Consider the following 18,487-nt stretch of genomic DNA (forward strand, 5'->3'; position numbering starts at 1 on the left):
CCATCCGCTGTGCACCCACATCCTGCCCCGTAGTTTCAGGGGCTTCTCACACACTGCCCTGCTCCCCTGAGGCTCTCGGTGCTCCCAGTGCTTGCATCCCACCCATGCCAGCATCCCCACTCCATCCCGCCGTACAGGGCACAGGGAAGGTGGCAGGAGCAGAGCCGAAGTGACGACTTGGCTGTCATGATGAGAACCAGACGGTGAGAGCGAGCTGTCAGCACACTTCCCACACAGCTCTGACTGCACCAGCTCCGAGCTGCAGCGCTCCCATTGTCACAGACGTGTACTCCCCAAGAGGGGCTCAGTCTAGACCTGCAGCTCTCCACAGCACTGTTCCCATTACAGATCCACCATGGCTGTTTAATCGCATCCTTTCTTGCCACTGCTGGCCAGGATTCCCTGTGCTGCCAGCTTCTCTGTACTGAAGGCAGCACGTGGTGATGCATGCTGCTGCCGCGGACCCCCCCCCTTTCCAAAATCCAGTTTCTCAGACTCTGAGCAGAGCAACACTAAACTGACACATTGCAATCATCCTTGCCTTAGATGTATAGGCTGTTCGAAGGTCCCTGCACACAAGAGGTTCATTATACTTGCAGGATAAAACAGCACAGTGCTGGTTTAGCAGCTGTTTATGCTCAAGCTGGGCTGGACCAAGACGTATATGACTTTCCACAGCAGAATAAAAGCGGATATGTTACGGGGATGCCTGTGGACAGGGGTGCTCACAGGCACACAGCACTGCAGGCTGTGTGGCCTGTCCTCTGCAGCAGAAAGCCCAGGGCCAGTTCCCACACGGTAACGGGGCTGCACACACAGTTTTCACAGCAAATATTCCTCCAGTCCCTGTGCAGTGATTGGGGACGGGGCCCTTGCTACCTCCAAGGATTTGGGTTCTGTTTCAGGGCATTGCAGAAGCCTCTCTCAACCGTGAGGAACACCAGAAAGGTTGGCTGGCTGAAAAGTAGGGGGACCTCACATGCTCCTTATGACATTCCTGAGGCTGCTGTGCCATTTCTACAGGTGCTAGAACACCATAAGAGTCTGCAGGCAGGAAACGGTGCCAGCACAGGCAGCAGCTCAGCCAGGAGCAGGCTGGTGCAGGGCAGCATCAGCACATGCGTATGCAGAGCATCCCTAACCTCAGCAAAGGGGGGGGCTGCTCTCGTGACAGCTTCTGACACCTGCCTGGGATGAAATCACCTCAGTGCTACATAATACATGTTATTTTTTTTAATGCATGATGAAAAGGGCATAACATTTAGTTTTAGCAAATCTGTGATTGGGAATTTGCAAACTGTCCAGAGCCAGGAAATACCAAACGAAAGAAAAATTATCTGCACTTTATCAGATCTCTGAACAAGCCTCCCAAATATCCCTTCCTAAAGGACACATGCTGCCGGTCAGTGGGACCAGTCTCCATCTGAATTCCTGATTTTGCAAGTTTTGATGGAATCAAAAGGAATTGATTTGCTCAAAAATAGCTCCGCCAAGCACTTGGCCCTGCTCTCTGATCATGAAAATCTTCAGGGTGGTGGCCAGGGGCTCTCTGATCCTCCGCAGCTCTGTGCTCTAATCAAAGCAGCTCACCTTTTCTCAGTGTCCGTAGGGCAGGAACCAGAGAGAGACGTAAATAATCTTCCATTTACATCACCATAAAATCAGCTGTTAAAAGTGATGCCATTCCCGAGACTTCTTCCACTTCACTCCACAGCCCAGTGTCAGGTCCAGGGTTCCTTCATGCCACAGAAAACTCAGCGGCTTTCACTCAGGTGAGATGCTTCTCACCAGCAGCAGCTCAGGGTCAGCCCCAGCCCACCAGGGTACAAAATCTACACTAAGTGTGTGCTTCTCCTCTGGGCTGTGTGGTCCTTGTTAATGTTCTGATTTTTTTATTCACAATGTTTAGTTCACATTCCTACAGTACCACGGGCTCTTAAGACCTCCAGTGATGGAGACTGTATAATTTCTTCAGGCTATGTGCCCTTGACAGCTAATTTCCATCATAAAATTAAAGCAGGCACTTCTTTCCTCCCCTCAGTGGGCAGAGAACAGCTTATTTCTCCATATGGAAGTGAAACTAAACCTTTTTAGCTCTTCCCAGCTTGTCCAAAGCTTTCCTAATTCCAATCCCATCTTGTGATGTGCTCTAGGCACACTCAGCTTCAGTCTGAAAACCTCATGACTACTCTTCCTAATGCCACACTCAAGGCAGCAGCAGCACTTAACCAATGCAGCTCCCAGCCCCAGATGATCTCTATAACTCCTGCTCCTTCCACGCTGACAGTGGGTCCTCGGTAACTCGCATCAGGCATCCAAATTGCTGTGGTTTCATCTAGACTATGTTTGCTAGACCACTGCACGTGTTGTGTGATTTTAGGCATTGGCTGGGTGGGTGTCTGTGCCTAAGCAAGGCTCCTGGGCTGTTACTGCTGATAAAGATCTCGACTAGTCAGGCAATGGAGCTTAGCAGTGTAATTCATCTGATGAAACACAGGGTGAAGTGAGCTGTGTCCTGAACCTGCTTGGGTATTGACTAGTGCTCTGCCTGCCTAACGAGGAAAACACGACTCTATTCAGCCTGCAAAGCCAGCTATGCTTTAGTGCTCTGAAAATACGACAGCAGCCCCGCAGCCAAATGCTTAATGTCTGCTCCCTCACATCCCCACACCAAGGAAGCCGGGAGCTGCTCCCTTTGGAGGTGCTCTAGCTAGTCTGTGTTTATTTATTGCACTCCCACATCTGCCTGCCCGCAGGCCAAAACTCCCCCTTGGAGTTCTTCATGGCACTTACTGCCTGGCTGGCTCTGCAGCCCATGCCCATAGCAGAACTTCACCTACTCCTTGCTGGGAGCTCACTGTTTCAGCTCCTGGGCTCCGGTCCTACTTTTACCTTTGATAAATCTGAGCCCTGGTTTAGCACGTCTGTCCGTGACTAAAGAGGCGTTGGAGAACCCTTGTTCCTATGGAATCCCGGGAATGGAAACACCGTGTCAGGTAAGGCACTGAGCGATGTCCTAAAAGCCAAAACGCAGCGGGATTATCTTCCAGAAACACACTTGGAGAGATCCTTCCACCTGTCACTCTTTTTAATGAAAAATCCTCCTATCTCAGCGTCTGTCGGTGTCTTTGTTTTGCCTCATTCAGCCAGCTAATTCTAATTCCACTCCCGGGCAGGAAGACGGGAAGATAGGGAATGGAGAATGCACCACATGGTTACTCATAAATATCGAGAGAGATTTTATCTTTCATTTTCTTTAGTCACATTCACAGGTCATCAAATGAGTCAAGGTCTGTGCCCTTAGCCGGGGGCTACTCTTTCTAAGGCTTTAAGAGTAGGTGTTTGCCTTTATGTGTACATACATAGCACACACCTTCCCCACACACAGCCTCTCAGCCAAGCACTGTTTGTACAGCCATGGCAGGGGTTGTTTTAAGCATTTAGAGGCTAACAACAAGGTTTGTTTTAACACCTCAGTCAGGGGAGCTTTATATCCTAAAGACGGTAGGTAAAATATTTATTAGGAAGAATATCTATTTTTAACTGCGTATGATTTCAGTTCTATTATTTATGCACATACAGCACAGAGACTCCCTCCTTACAGTAAATGTGAATGGGAGCCTTGAGGCTGGAAATGGGAATTGGTGCCTGGGGAGGAAGGGGTGGGGAGGCAGGTGAGAAGGGGGTGGTTGATGTTAGGTGCCAGATCCAACACACTTCAACACATGGTTCATAAAATTGACTCCCCATCTTGTAAAAGAATCCCAGTGACCTCCCTCTGCGAGAAAGAGGACTGACAAGTCTATTCCTGGCACTGCCATGCGCTCCCTAACTCGCTTCCTTTAAACACACACGGCCAGGGAAGCATGCTCTCATACGGGCACTGCTGCAGTGCTGCTGGGAAGCAGCAGCTGGAGCATTAAACCCATCAGATGGGGCTTAGCAGAGCCCCCGCCTGCCAGCAGCGCTGGAGTACAGACACCGTGAGTAACTGCTGCTGCAACTTCTGCTTTCCAGGCAGTGCACGTAGAGCACAGGGACCAGCGCGGTGCCTGCCAGGAGCAGAAAGTCTGGGGCCTTCCCCTGCCCAGGCAAGAGAAGACCAAGGACAAGAAGATGGCTCAGCCCTGAAGCAGAGAGCACCACCACAGGGCTGCTGAGTCTTGTTCCAACTCATCTTGCTTCCAGACACATGGGTACGGGTGCAGCCACACCACCCTGCTCAAGGCAGGGCCAGGCTATGCCACCCCACACGTTCTGCAGAGCAGCCGCCTCTCTGCCCTGCAGGAAGGACACCGGGGTTCCTCTGCAAATCCTTTGCTGTCTGCCTTTGAGCACTCTGCAGCTGACACAGAGGAAACCAGCAGCCGCTTTAGTCTGGGATCCTAGATGGAAGTTAGAGAGGGCTGGTGGTCGTGGCCAGAGCACTTCACATGCTGGTTGTTCTCAAGAGCCCCTGGCCCCTGATGCTGATTCAATGGGCTGTTATGAACACACTCAGAGCACCTTAAAATGATGGGAGACATCAAATGGGTGCAAAGCTGTGTCTGAGTCAGGAGCACTCTGTTAGGAATATGACGGGGATTCTTCTCTTTTTATGGTGAAAAGGCGAATCTAGGTCAAAAATTTCTCCTTGCCCTTTTAGGGTGAGAAATTTTTCATCAAGGAAAAGGAGAGAAAGAACTAAGTGGTCTGAAGCAGAAAAATTGGGAATTCTATCTTTCCTCTTTGCCTCCATTGAACTAGAAAAGGGCAAGTTTCTGGATGAATCAGTCGCTGCAGAGTTCAGTTAATGAGGATATTTGACATCCTTGGATGCAATGCAGTAGTTAGAAGTAATTTAGGCTGCAAAGCAACAGTCGCATTTCACCCCGAAGGTGGCTTTAGCTCACCAACAAATGTAAAGATTTCTGTGCTCCTGCTCGCACAGGGGAGACTCCAATGACTGCTTCAAAGCCTGACAAAAACTGGCTCCTTAATGGAGATGTTTTTCTCATAGAGCCCGAGTGAAGCTGCTTAATACGTTTGGGGATACAATAGATTAGATGGTTTGTGGAAGCCGTTAATAGAGTTCTCAAACCACTTCGCTATCCATCTCCATGAAAGGCGTTACAGGAACGTAAGCTCATTTGTTATCGTTATCTCCCTCTGTCTCTTCACAATCTGGATAATTTGCTAGGTTATCAGGCTATGTGTGTTTAAAAACGCATGATAGATGTCACCTCAGCAGACACTCACTGGGCTTCACATTATTAAGAGCAGAAACGTTTCCTTAAACGCTGTAGCTGTTACAGATCAGCATCAGCTCTGACCTGGTGGCAAAAGCACCCCGACACACCAGAAAGAGAGGCTGGTGACCTCTGCAGCCTCTGCTGAGCCTGTCACAAGCACTCAGAGCAAACGTCCTGTTTCCTGGTGTATCTGTTTGCGGTCACCTTGCCAAGCACACCTCCCCACGGGGGGCAGGCAGGACTTGGCATTCCCTGCACCCGGAGCCGAGCTGGCTGGTAAGAAATAATTCATCATTCCACAGGAAGTTCTCACACTGTCTTCTCTGGGGCTTGGGAATATGAAAGCTGTTTCCCGGAGCAGCCTTTGGAAATGCCTGCGCAGCAATGCAGAGACTGCTCCGGAATCAGAACCACTCGCGTTGGTTTTATGATGTGTGGTAAAAGAGGTAACAACCAAGAGACTTGGCTCCGACCAAAAGAAACCCTGAATGGAAAAATACAGCCTGGCTTGGCCCATGTAGCGTTAACCACTAACCTTGCTTGAGATGGAGAAACCCTGAGATCTCTTCCTACACCTGAGGAATGTGATTACCCACAGGATCAGCACGTTTCTCTAGGCCTCTTTTTACCACTCCCATGAAGTACATCAGTCAGAGATTCTTCCTTATGCCTAGGATGTTTCAAACTCAGATTCCTGATACAGAGTGACACAGTGATCAACACCTATTTTCTAAGTCTTGGTGGGTTTCATGGCTGATGTATTAGCTGCTGAAATTCAGCAGGTTTCTAAGAAATAACGTGACTAGGCTTATTACAATTAATGGAAGTGAGATGAGCATATACGTGGACTCCTCTTTCTGTCGGTTACACTGGGGAGCATCTATACAGCTGGAAAGTAGATGCTTTTCTACATGGTAAAATAAGCACTACATAAATATAAAGTGAGAATTTATAGTACACTAACGACTTCCCATTAAACTGCTGATTGAACAGTTAGGATGTGGCAAGAATGAGCAGCTCACTCCACTTCCAAAGACCATGCCAAGAGTCTCTGTCCTTGGAAGCACTGCAGCATAGCCAGCACATCCTGGTCCATGGTTTCATGTGTTTTGTATTTCCCCTGCAGAAAAGCCCAAAGAAGTAACGGCACCAGGCAAGCAGCCCCGCAGGCCGCGTGCTGAGGACACTGCTGTCGTGCACAGGTAAAGCAGCGCTGATGCTCTCAGGCTTGGGTGGCACTGCAGTTCTAGAGCTGCAAAACACCGTAACAAATAACAAAACAAACATGCACCACCCAGATGTGGAGGAGCCCAGGGTTTTGCAAGCACCTCTTCCACCATACAGTGTTTTGGGGTGCCCACCACCATGCCTGCCCTGGCTCACACCAGCTCAGAAGGCCCTCCCTGGGCTCCTGCCATTCCGAGCATCCTCAGCTCCAGAAGTGCCAGCTCCACATACCAGCCAAGATGTCTCCAGCTTCACTTACTGCCTGGAAGCAGCTTCAGTGCCATTCCAGTTACACTTACTATCTCTGCAGATCTTGAACAGGAATCAATAACATATCCAGCCCTAATGGCATCCTTGCCAGCAAAGAACCTTCAATGTCCTAAGAGCCCCTTTTCCCCACTAAAAGCTTCACTTCAGGTAAGGGTCAGCCCTCACAGCAGGCAAACGCAATGAATTCCTATTGCTTTACAGCATTTTTTTCTCTCCTCTCTTTAAAATCTCGCTGTGTTTTAACTCAGAACCATCATGAGCACAAACACAAATTGACTTTGGCACAGAGAGTCAGACCTCTCACCCAGCACCAAGGAGCAAGCATCCCCCCCTGAGGGGAGCTCTGCCTCTCTGAGACCCCACTGCCCCTGCTCCAGCTTCTCCCTGTTTGGAAGTGGGTGCCAACAGAGAGTTCCCAGCTCCCAGCCCTGAATTTGCATCTATAGCTGTGCTCACACACGTACCTGCTTGACCCAGACTAGCCTTATACAGGCTTGGAACTCCCTCCAGGCTTGTCCTGCTGTACATCCGTCCTCCCTTCAACTCCATCCCAAGGGCATGCCCAGCCTCCACACACATGTACTGGGTTTGCACAGCGCGGTTTTGGTAGCGGGGGCTGCAGGGGTGGCTTCTGTGAGAAGCTGCTAGAAGCTTATCCAATGGAGTGTGAGGAGGAAGGAGCAGCAGGACAGCATATGATGAACTGACCACAAATCCCATTTTCCATTACACTTCCCTGCTGGGGGGGGGGGAAGCAGAGAAAACCGGGAGTGAAGCTGAGCCTGAGAAGAAGGGAGAAGTTTGGTGTTACTTCTCATTACCCTCCTCTGATTTGATTGGCAATAAATTAAACTAATTGCCCAAGCTGAGTCCGTTTAGCCCATGGTGGTAACTGCTGGGTGATCATGGTCCTTGTCTCAGCCCTGAGCCTTCTGTTGTATCCTCCCTCCCCTGCCCAGCTGCGGAGGGCAGTGACGGGTCTGGTGGGCACCCAGCATCCAGCCAGGGTCAACCCACCACAAAGCAGGAAAACAACAGAGCAGAGAGAAAGAGAGCAAGAGACTGGGGAAATACGGAATAATCACAGGGAAAACTAGGGCAGCAGCAGCGCGCCTGCTTCTGAGCTCTCCTCATCCTGCCCTGCCTTTTCTCCTGTGGAAAGGGAGCACTGCAAGGTGGGAAGAAGCCCCGGAGCCCCAGGGACACAGGGCTGGTCTGTGCAGAGGCGCCAGCAGGATTACGGCTAAATATTGAGGCTATCAAAGAAGCTTAAGGGATTTAGAACCCACTCCCCACATTCTCCTCTCCAGCGGGAGGGGGAGTGATCTTTTAGAGGGTCCTACAGCAAACACCAGGATAGTGCTGGCTCCTGGAACACCCCGCTCCGGCTGCGAATCTCCCCTGCTTTGGTGGAGAGGGATAAAAATGACAAATGTGGGGTTTATGATAAATAGAGTCACAGTTTGTCCCTTGGGGGTGCTTCGGTGAGAGGCCAGGCTCTGTGCTCCTGGCTGGACCTTCCCTGTGGCAGCCTCAGGCTGGGACAGGAGCAGCGGGTCCAGTCCCAGCATGTGGGCAGGATGGGGAGGTCCTCTCCTGCGCAGGAACCCGGCTCCGTTGACCTGCTTCCTCTTACGGCGGGTGAATCCTGGAGAAGCTGAGAGATGCCCCGGGGGATGGCCGGGGAGGGAAAGCTGCCGCTTCTTGTGATGGGTGCGTGTGCAGGCAGGGCTGGAAGTCACTGCACGAATCAATTCCGAAGCTGCGAGGCGGATGTGCGATGACCTAAACCTGCCTCCATTCAAACCCGCTGCTCCAGCGTCACAACAAACCTTCATTAACAAAACATGATCCCAGGTCCTTTCCCTCCTCCCGCCTCCCCGTCCCTGCTGCAGAGCAGCCTCACTGGCAGTGAGGGGTTTCCATGTGCACCAGCATCGGGCAGTGGAGGAGGATGCCTGTGATCTCCACAGAGGCACCAGCATCCTCTCCTCTGGGTGCATGGCTCCTGGGGTACAGCCCCTGTCCCACAGCCCCGGGCACTGCACGGGTCTCATCTGTGCTCCTCAGAAGTTACCCTCTTCTTCCCGCATAAACTAACCCCAGATGGGTGCTTGTGCCTGGAGGGAGGTGCAGGGAGAATGGGATAAGGACTTTTTTGTGCTTCTGTGTGGCTACAAACCAGAAACACTGATTAATCCTTAATTCTATACCCAAAAAAGCATCTCATGGTAGCAGGAGTCCATCGCGACCCCAGAGAGGCAGAGCTCCATCCAGCTCCCAGTGCAGCCCACTGGATTCCTGTGCAGGGAGCATCCTGCGCGGAACTGAGCCCCATCTGCAGCTCTCCCTGCAATTTTGGCTAATGCAGGATCAGTCCTGGAGCAGCCAGAATGGTTTCTCTGCTACACTTTTAAGGGAACGCTGCAGTTTTAAACCACAAATTAAATTTTTAATGAAACTTCATAACTGTTGTACCCAAATGTAATGTAATATTGATAGGAACTGTGCATCCAGCTAGCATGAGATTGCCCTAGAAAGCTTTTTAGGATGTTATGCAATATATAGCTAAATTAATTATTTGTAATGAAAGGATCTGTGTCCCTGTAGCATCACGGAGACCTACTAGTGCAAGGAACACACTACTCCTTCTGACTGGATGTAAATGTCAGGCAATTTAGAAGGAAAGCAATGTTTGAGATGGGAATGATGAAAGAAAGGAAAGGAGAAAAGGGGAATGTGAGCGAGAAGGAGAGAGGCAGGGAGAGAACCAGAGAGGGAGAGATCTGCAAAGAAAGACTGCAGCAAAATGCAGCAGATTTCCTAACTCCGGTCCAAAGCGTTTGTCTGTTACAGAAGGGAATAATCCACCTCCCAGGCTGTATTTGTACTAGCGACACACCATGCTCAAGCTGTTCTAATGACAGCTGTAGATTTCAGAAGGCGTTAAGACACCCATTTTGCATATCCACCCTTCTGCGAACTCCACCACGGAGCAGCCCGGACACGTGTGCGGGTCCCGCGCATCCCGCCTGGCTGCACAAGGCAAAGGGCTCCAGCGAGGAGCCTGCTCCCTCCCTCTGTGCTCCACAGGGACGGTGGGGCTGGGTGCGGGCAGAGATCCTGTCCCTGCTGCACCCCCCTGGGATTAAACCCCTGACAAAAGAGCCTCAGAGCCCTGCCATGTCCTGCCCGAGCATGTTGGGATGGGGCTGTGCAGCCAGGGACTCGAGCGGATGATCCCTGTGGGAACCTCAGAGCTACCAGCTGGATGCACAAACAGGAGCTGGCTTCCTCACTCCGTGAAGTCTACCCATTACTGTTTCCCATCACAAAGCTGCCTCCATCCCATAATGGATCATATTGTTCCCACTCCGCAGAAGAGACTTAACTGCGGAATCAGCATTACCCTACAGGAGATGCTTTATGTACAGCAGGCTGCACAAGTAGGAGAGAAAGCTTCCACTCCCTGCTCCCTTGAGCTCCAGCTCCCAGGATTAAAGAGATTTGTCCACTGGAAAAAAACCCTGTCCTTTATGCGTTTGTAACTGCTGTTCCCCCTGGAAGGCTGGCGCTGAGCAGATCCAACATCCACACGCCTCGCCGCTGCCCTAGCAGCAGGGAGCAGGTCCCAAGGGAACACCCGACCTGCCCAAAGCCGTACCCGGCTGTCACAGACACAAATGTGCCTGCTGGCTCCTGGTCAGAAGTGAATCACCCCCAAGGGTCCCTCATAGCTGTGCTCAGTGCTTTCCACTACTGAGCCGTAACTCAGCCAGCTTTGGAGCGTGCCCCGGGAGAGGCACAGGAAGAGTTAAACCTCATTGGGGCTCCATTATTCCATTATGGCCGTGCAGCTCCTAAATCTGCAAAAGCAATAACGGGTCCTCCTGCATGATTCAGTGGTTCTGGGAAAGCTGAAATCTTGATCATATTTTCCAGCTCTTTCTTTGCATTAGGAGGCACAGAGGGGATTCTGCTTATCTGCTGGGGTGCAGCTCTCTGGTTTCTCCCTGTCCAGGTGTCCATGCGGTGCCCATCACCGTAGCATCTGAGTGTTTATTTTATTGCACTTGTCACCTCGGCCCCATCTCAGCCTGATGTTCGGCGGGTGACAGAAGATTCCCAGTGACATCGGTTCTGTGACAGGAGCAGCTCTGTCAGTCCCATGCAGATGTTCCCAGCAGCAGGCACAGACTCAGCGCCTCGGGCTGGCTCTCGCTGCTGGAGCTGTCGCCTGCAGTAACATTATTTGTGGTTTGTGTCCCTGACTGTGGCAGAGGAATCAGCCCTGCAGTCCTCAGCCTCTGCCATCGCATCCCCTTTCAAAACCAACCCAAGCCAACCCCAACCCCAAACCAGCACAGAGGGAGACTGCTCTGCCCGGTAAAACACACCCTGCCTGCCCCCTCCTCAGCTCCTCTCTGCTCCGTTCCTGTTGCACTGGGATGCTGCACGGCACAGAGCGCAAGCAGCAGGGAAAGTACCCAGGGCAATGAAGCCAAAGGCGTGAAATGCAGGTTTTCAGCCAGGGCCTCCTGCCGTGGGGCGCAGAGCACAGAGATGAGCTCCTCTCAGGGCTGCTATGTGAGGCTCAACACTAGGAACCAGAAACGTTGGCAAGGCTCCAAACACCAAGTCTCTGTAGTCTCCATGAGCACTGGGATGGGTCTGATGGAGGAGAGCAGCGGAAGCACCACAGAGTCCCAGTGGAGGAGCCACAGAGGTGCCAAGGCTCTGGCACGCTCTGTAATCCTTAGCCACTCCTGTTCCAGGGCTGCGCTGTCTTCCCAGCCTGGGCATCAGCAGCTATTCCCAGCCATGGTGGAGAACTGGGGGTTGTCACCCCTGTGTCCTGTCTGCTGTGCAGAGGACAACCTCACGCCTCAGGGTTTGGCCATGAAGCGCTGCTTTAACCATAACCTGCAGAGCACTGATGATGAGGAAAGCAGCTTCCCAACAGCAGCAGAGTGCCTCTGAGGAGGAGACACTCAATGCCAAGGCAGGGTGCATCAACCTCCTGGGGCTGGAGGAACTCCCACAGCTGAAAATGCATCTGACAGAGTCACAGAGCCCCAGCTTTGACAGGAGAAAGGGGGAAGGACCTCGGAGCAGTAGTACTACATCTTCTGCGGACCCACGGACCAGAAGCATTTGAATCTTACTGACCCACTTCACTAGCCAAAATTAATGTCTTCCTATTTCACAGGATAACTTGGCATTGCGTAAATACTTTGGCCATGTGGACTGCTGCTGTGCAGGTCGGGTAGAGCAGGCGGCGAGCTGAGAGGAGCCAGTTCCCATGTTTACCAGGCAGTCTGCTGGCTAAACATCCTAGAGATTGAGCACTTCCTAACGCGATGAGAAGACAAGGACAAAACCACAGGCAGACTCTCCTCAAGGAGCAGGACCGCAGGGCCAGGGAGGTCTCACTTGTGCTCAGGTGCCTTGGCCAATTGAAGGCTGCAAGGCACAGACACAGGGAGAAGCTACGCACTCACTTCTCCAGGACTGAAGTGGAACTGGCCTTGGAATTGGCCTTGGCTGAAGTGAAGACAGGAAAAGCCGCAGTGCTGGTGGCCGTGAATGATTCCCACCAAGAACAGATCCAAATACTACCAGAGGTTGGCTTTCTCTCATTAAAAAGAAAGAAAAGCAGTGGTCACTCTCTGGTGCCCACCGCAGACCTGGGCACCAAGACCTCCCCCTGGGACACACAGTGACCGGGGTCCTGGCTGCCCACCCGTGCTCACCCCATGGAGCCCCGAGGGGTCCTGCCGTGGGGCTGCCCTGCTGGGGAACGGGAGAGGACCAGGGGTGCCCAGTGGGGACAGCAGCACTGAGCGCTCCGGGACTGCAACCAGCACCCCCAGACCCGCACACTGCAGCACCCCCTCCGTGCACCCCTGCACATGGCACCCGCATGCACCCAGTCTCCACTGCGCCATCTCTGCTCCGCGCTGCACTCGCGACCTCCCATGGCCCCACACACACCCGTGCGCGCACACACACCCGTACATGCACACAGACCCCCACACACTCAGGCACCCCATGCATGCACGCGCACTCGTGCACGCTGCCATGCACACAGCCCCCCCGCATGCACTGCACACATGCACTGCACATCCCCCCCACGCATGCACTGTACACACGCACTGCACACACCCCCCCGCATGCACGCTCCCATGCACACACGCATTGCACACACACCCCCCCCACACATGCACATTCCCATGCACACACACACTGCACACACACAGCCCCCCGCATGCACGCTCCCATGCACACACACACTGCACACACACAGCCCCCCGCATGCACGCTCCCATGCACACACACACTGCACACACACAGCCCCCCGCATGCACGCTCCCATGCACACACACACTGCACAGACACACACCCCGCATGCTCACTCCCATGCACACACGCACTGCACCCCCCCACCACACACACACTGCACACACACCCCCCACGCATGTACGCTCCCATGCACACACGCACTGCACACACACACACCCCGCATGCTCACTCCCATGCACACACGCACTGCACACACACCCCGCATGCTCACTCCCATGCACACACGCACTGCACACACACACCCCACGCATGCACGCTCCCATGCACACACGCACTGCACACACACACCCCACGCATGCACGCTCCCATGCACACACGCACTGCACACACACACACCCCACGCATGCACGCTCCCATGCACACACGCACTGCACACACACACCCCCCGCATGCACGCTCCCATGCACACACGCACTGCACACACACACCCCCCGCATGCTCACTCCCATGCACACACGCACTGCACACACACACCCCCACACACATGTACACACGCACTGCACACACACACCCCCCGCATGCACGCTCCCATGCACACACGCATTGCACACACACACACCCCCCTGCATGCACACTCCCATGCACACACGCACTGCACCCCCCCACCACGCATGCACGCTCCCATGTACACACGCACTGCACACACACCCCCCACGCATTCACGCTCCCATGCACACCCCTCCCCCACGCATTCACGCTCCCATGCACACACGCACTGCACACACACACCCCACGCATTCACGCTCCCATGCACACTCGCCCGCGCTCACTCCCATGCACACACGCTCCGTGCATGCACACGCACATGCCCGCTCCCATGCGCTTCCCCGCTCACACGCACTCACACACGCACTTTCCCTCCCGGTCCTCTCCCTCCTCCCCCGCCGGGCTTCACGCCTCGCTTCGTCACGGCGCGGCCCCGCCCGGGCGCTATAAGAGCGGGGCCCGGTGCCGCAGCGGGCCCGGCGGAGCGGAGCCATGGCCGCGGGGCTGCTCCTGCTCCCGCTGCTGCTGCCGCTGCTGCTCCCGCCGCCCGGCCGCGGGCAGGGCTTCGGCCAGACCCGCTTCGTCTGCACCTCGGTGCCGCTGGACGGGGACATGTGCGCTGCCGCCGCGCTGGGCACCGGCTCGGCCGAGGAGCTGAAGAGCACGGTGCTGCAGCTGCGGGAGACCGTGCTGCAGCAGAAGGAGACCATCATGAACCAAAAGGAGACGATCCGAGAGCTCACGGCCAAGCTGGGCCGGTGCGAGAGCCAGAGCGCGGTGGAGCCGCCGCCCGGCGACGGCAAGGGCAGGAAACCGTCGGTCTCCAAAAACACCATGGGCGACCTGTCACGGACACCCGCGGCCGAGACCCTCAGTCAGCTGGGACAGACGCTGCAGTCCCTCAAGACCAGGCTGGAGAACCTGGAGGTACGCGCTCCGCAGCGGGAGCCGCACCGGGCACCGGAGGAGCCGGGAACCGAGCGCCGCACCGGGCACCGCGAGCGGAACCGGGAGGCGCCGGTTGGAGCGGAGCCGGGCACTGGTAGCCACACTGGGCACCGGGATAGCCGGGCACCGGAATAGCCGGGCACCGGGATAGAGGGGCACCGGCAAAGCCAGGCACCGGGATAGCCGGGCACCGGTATAGCGGGGTACCGGGATAGCCGGTCACCGGGAAAGCCAGGCATCGGGAGCCGCACCGGGCGCAGGGAGCCGCCGGTCGGAGCGGATCCGTGCACCGGGAGCGAGCCGGGAGCCGCAGGTCGGAGCGTAGCCGCCCCGGAGAACCTGGCACCGGGTGTCTCACTGAGCACCGGGAGCTGAGTCGGGCACCAAGAGCCGGGAGCGGCACCGGGGAAGCTGGGCACAGGGAGCGGAGCCGGGCACCGGGAGCGGAGTTGGGCACCAAGAGCCGAGAGCGGCAGCGGGGGCCGGGAGAGCCGGGCCGGGCAGTAACAGCCGTCTCCTGTGCTCGCCCCTTGCAGCAGTTCAGCAGGATGAACTCCTCCAGCCAGACCAACAACCTGAAGGACATCCTGCAGAACAAAATCGACGACCTGGAGAAGCAGGTTCTGTCCCGGGTGAACAGCCTGGAGGAGGGCAAGTTCAACCCCCGGAACGAGTCCGAGGAGCGCGGCAAGATCGAGAGCACCCTCACCTCGCTGCACCAGCGCATCAGCGACCTGGAGAAAGGTACCCGCTGCTCCGGAGCCCACCCCGGTCCCAGAGCCCCCCTGGTCCCAAGCACTGCCGGGTGGGATGCTGAGCTAGCCCATCCCGTTATCCCCCCCGGAGCGGTCACTTTCCCCCAGCTCCAGACAGATGATTCCCACGGGCTCCACAGCAGGAGCCAGGGATGCTCCGGGCTCTGTCCAGTGCTGGGGATTAGGGAGCCGAGCAGCGCCTGAGGGATTTGCTCCCCGGTGCCATCTCAAGGCCATTGCATAACGGAGAGAGGGGTTAGGGAGGGAGTAGGACACCCCCAAAGCGGGCACAGAGGGAGTCCAGCCAGAGCCCACTGTGCCTCCCTCCCCGCAGGCCAGAAGGACAACCGTCCCCCGGACAGGTTCCAGCTCACCTTCCCGCTGCGCACCAACTACATGTATGCCAAGGTGAAGAAGAGCCTGCCCGAGATGTACGCCTTCAGCGTCTGCATGTGGATAAAGTCCACCGCTTCCCCCGGCATGGGCACCCCTTTCTCCTACGCCGTGCCCGGGCAGGCAAACGAGCTGGTGCTCATTGAGTGGGGCAACAACCCCATGGAGATCCTCATCAACGACAAGGTACAGCCCTGGGGAGGGTGACAGGTGTGGGGGGACCGGTGTTGGGGGCAGCACTGGGGATCCCCACGCACACCACCCTGACCCACCGCCCGCAGGTGGCCAAACTGCCCTTTGTCATCAACGATGGCAAGTGGCACCACATCTGTGTCACCTGGACCACGCGGGACGGCGTGTGGGAAGCCTACCAGGATGGCACGCAGACCGGCAGCGGCGAGAACCTGGCGCCCTACCACCCCATCAAACCCCAGGGGGTCCTGGTGCTGGGCCAGGAGCAGGTAAGGGGTTGGGGGGGGGGGGGTGCCCCTGCTCCGCTGGGTGCACCCGAGGGGATGGACGGGGCGCTGGGTGCTGCCGGGTGATGTCCCCAACGGCGGTGGGTCCTTGCAGGACACACTGGGCGGCGGGTTCGATGCCACGCAGGCCTTCGTGGGGGAGCTGGCCCACTTCAACGTGTGGGACAGGAAGCTGAGCCCGGGGGAGGTCTACAGCCTGGCCACCTGCAGCACCAAGGCGCAGGCGGGCAATGTCATCGCATGGGCCGAGGCCAACATCGACATCTACGGCGGGGCCACCAAGTGGACTTTTGAGGCCTGTCGCCAGCTCAACTAGAGCCACGGACGGGAGAAGCCTCCTCATCGGGTTCTTCTCTTCCTTTGGGTTTTGTTTGGTTGGGTTTCTCCCCCTTTGTTCGCGCTAAACCACCCGAGAACGAAGCCGCCCGCCCCATCCCCAGGAGCGGGGATGCCCTGGCAGTGGGGCGCCCGCTCCCCCAGCCCCATGACCCCCCGGTTTCTGTCTTGCCAACGTCCTTCAATGCCTGCGTGCCTTGGCCTGGCGCGGCTGCGCCCCCCCCCCGCTGCCCCCCCGGGCCTGGTTCCCGCTTTGCTGCCTCCCCCCTGCACCAGGACCCCCCCTTCCCCGGGCACCAGCGCCTCCAAAGGCTGTGACCCCCCCACGGGGCTCCTCTCCCTCCAACCTGGAGCCCCCCAGCAGGGTGGTGCCCCCGGAGCCCGGTTCCAACACCCCCCCCCCCCCTGCTTGGTTGTGCTCCCTCCAGGGAGCGCAGCAGCAGCCAAGGATGGGATGACCCCCGACCCCCCCCCAGGGGACACCGGGGTGTGAGCCCCGCTGTCCCCTTCTCCCAGCACCACAGCCATAGCCCGGGCTGCGGTGGGCACCGGGACGGGACCCCCCGGTGGGACCCCCGCTCCCTGACCTGCTGCACTCAGGTACATCCCCCCCCCGGCCCCACCGCCTGCAGCCCCCCGAGGCCTCCTCGTGCCGTAGCTGGTGACAAAGAGCCTTCACCCTGCCCTCGAGTCTGGCTCCCACTGAGATGTCTGAAGCCTTTCTGCTTTTGATAAACACGATGTTGTTTCTCTTACTGTAAAGGGAAGTTTATTACCAAGAATTAAAAAAAAAAAAAAAGGGTATTTTTATGAAGATAAAAAAAATATTCCGGAAGGAAGCAGCTCCCTGAGGAAGCAGCACCTTGAGATTCTGCAGGACACACAAAACAAGAGATAAAGAAGCCTATTTTGAAATACCAGAAGCATTTTGTATGGTTTCCTTTTCTAAACTCCCGGTTTGTACTCCAGATGGCAGAAATCCCCCCCTGCCCCCCCGAGCGCTGCCCTGGGTGGCAGTGGAGGATGAGGCCGAGAATTCCCACAGGGCTCCCACTCCAGAGACGCAGCAGGGAGATGCCGAGGGGCCGCACGGAGCCGGGCAAGGCCAAGGTCCCCCCCCCGGGCAGGAGCACAGAGCTGGGCCAGCCCCAGGCCCCAGCTGACGAGCAGCGACACCCCCCACATCGAGAGACCTTCGACCAACTGTGGCTCAGGGCAGCGCGTTTTCAACTGTGCTCTTTTTAAATCCAAACCAAGACAAACGGAAGAAAACCACCGTGAGTTCATTTCAGTTCCTCCTCAGAACCTGTTCGCGCCGGCAGCGCAGCGAGCGCAACGTGCTGAGAAGAACAAAGCACTGCAAAGGTTCCGGCCGCAGACCCGCGTGCGCTGGACCTGCCAAAACGACAAGGAAAGGGTGCGATGTCAACGCCGTGTACATAGTGTATAGTAGGGGAGAGGATAAATGTCTCTTGATTTGTCATTATTCTGCTAACCAAAGCTGTACATTCTCCTATTCCGTGCTCTCTGTCCCCGTTGGGTTTTGAGTGGGTTATGACAGACACCTCCAGCCCGCAGCAGCCGTTCTGAAATGCACTGTTTCTACTGAGACTCATGCTTTTGCCATTTTACTGCCGAGATGACATGAATTGTTGACTTTATTTTTACACAATAAAGAGTGAAGAAAGACGCTGGGCTCTCTGATGTGTCAGCCGCTGCTCGGGAGCCCATCTTGCAGAGCATGGCTTTGCCTGCGTGAAGCAGGATTTCTGCCCTTGGATCCTGCTCAGGCACTCCCTGAGCCTCAGCCATCCCTGCCAGGCTCCCTCCATCTCCTGCAGCAGCATCCCGCATCCCTCCCTGCTTTATGCAACACCAACACTCACATTGATTATTCCCCCCCCCCCGGCCAAGACACAGCCTGGACGCTCCTCTCCCCCGGGGTGTCTCACCTGGCTGGTGGCAGTGGGACAATGACACCCACAGTGCCCGGTGCCCA

At 55.9% G+C, this 18,487-nt stretch overlaps 1 protein-coding gene across 2 annotated transcripts; it reads left to right on the forward strand.

Moving 5' to 3' along the window:
- The first annotated feature begins 14,033 nt into the window (after positions 1–14,033).
- Positions 14,034–18,177, forward strand: NPTX1 (neuronal pentraxin 1). Of its 2 annotated transcripts, none has more exons than XM_062624360.1 (5): positions 14,034–14,504; positions 15,062–15,269; positions 15,615–15,859; positions 15,955–16,134; positions 16,247–18,177. In XM_062624360.1, exons 1-5 carry the CDS (start codon positions 14,070–14,072, stop codon positions 16,466–16,468), a joined length of 1,290 nt encoding a protein of 429 aa, XP_062480344.1. In that variant the 5' UTR covers positions 14,034–14,069; the 3' UTR covers positions 16,469–18,177. The 2 variants fall into 2 exon arrangements, with proteins under 2 accessions (XP_062480344.1, XP_062480345.1); XM_062624361.1 differs by having other exon boundaries at positions 15,065–15,269.
- The last annotated feature ends 310 nt before the right edge of the window (positions 18,178–18,487 follow it).

Source organism: Pezoporus occidentalis, unplaced genomic scaffold (assembly GCF_034315485.1).
Source record: "Pezoporus occidentalis ecotype Australia unplaced genomic scaffold, CSIRO_AGI_Poc_V1 ctg266, whole genome shotgun sequence".
NCBI classification, from domain to species: Eukaryota; Metazoa; Chordata; class Aves; order Psittaciformes; family Psittacidae; genus Pezoporus; species Pezoporus occidentalis.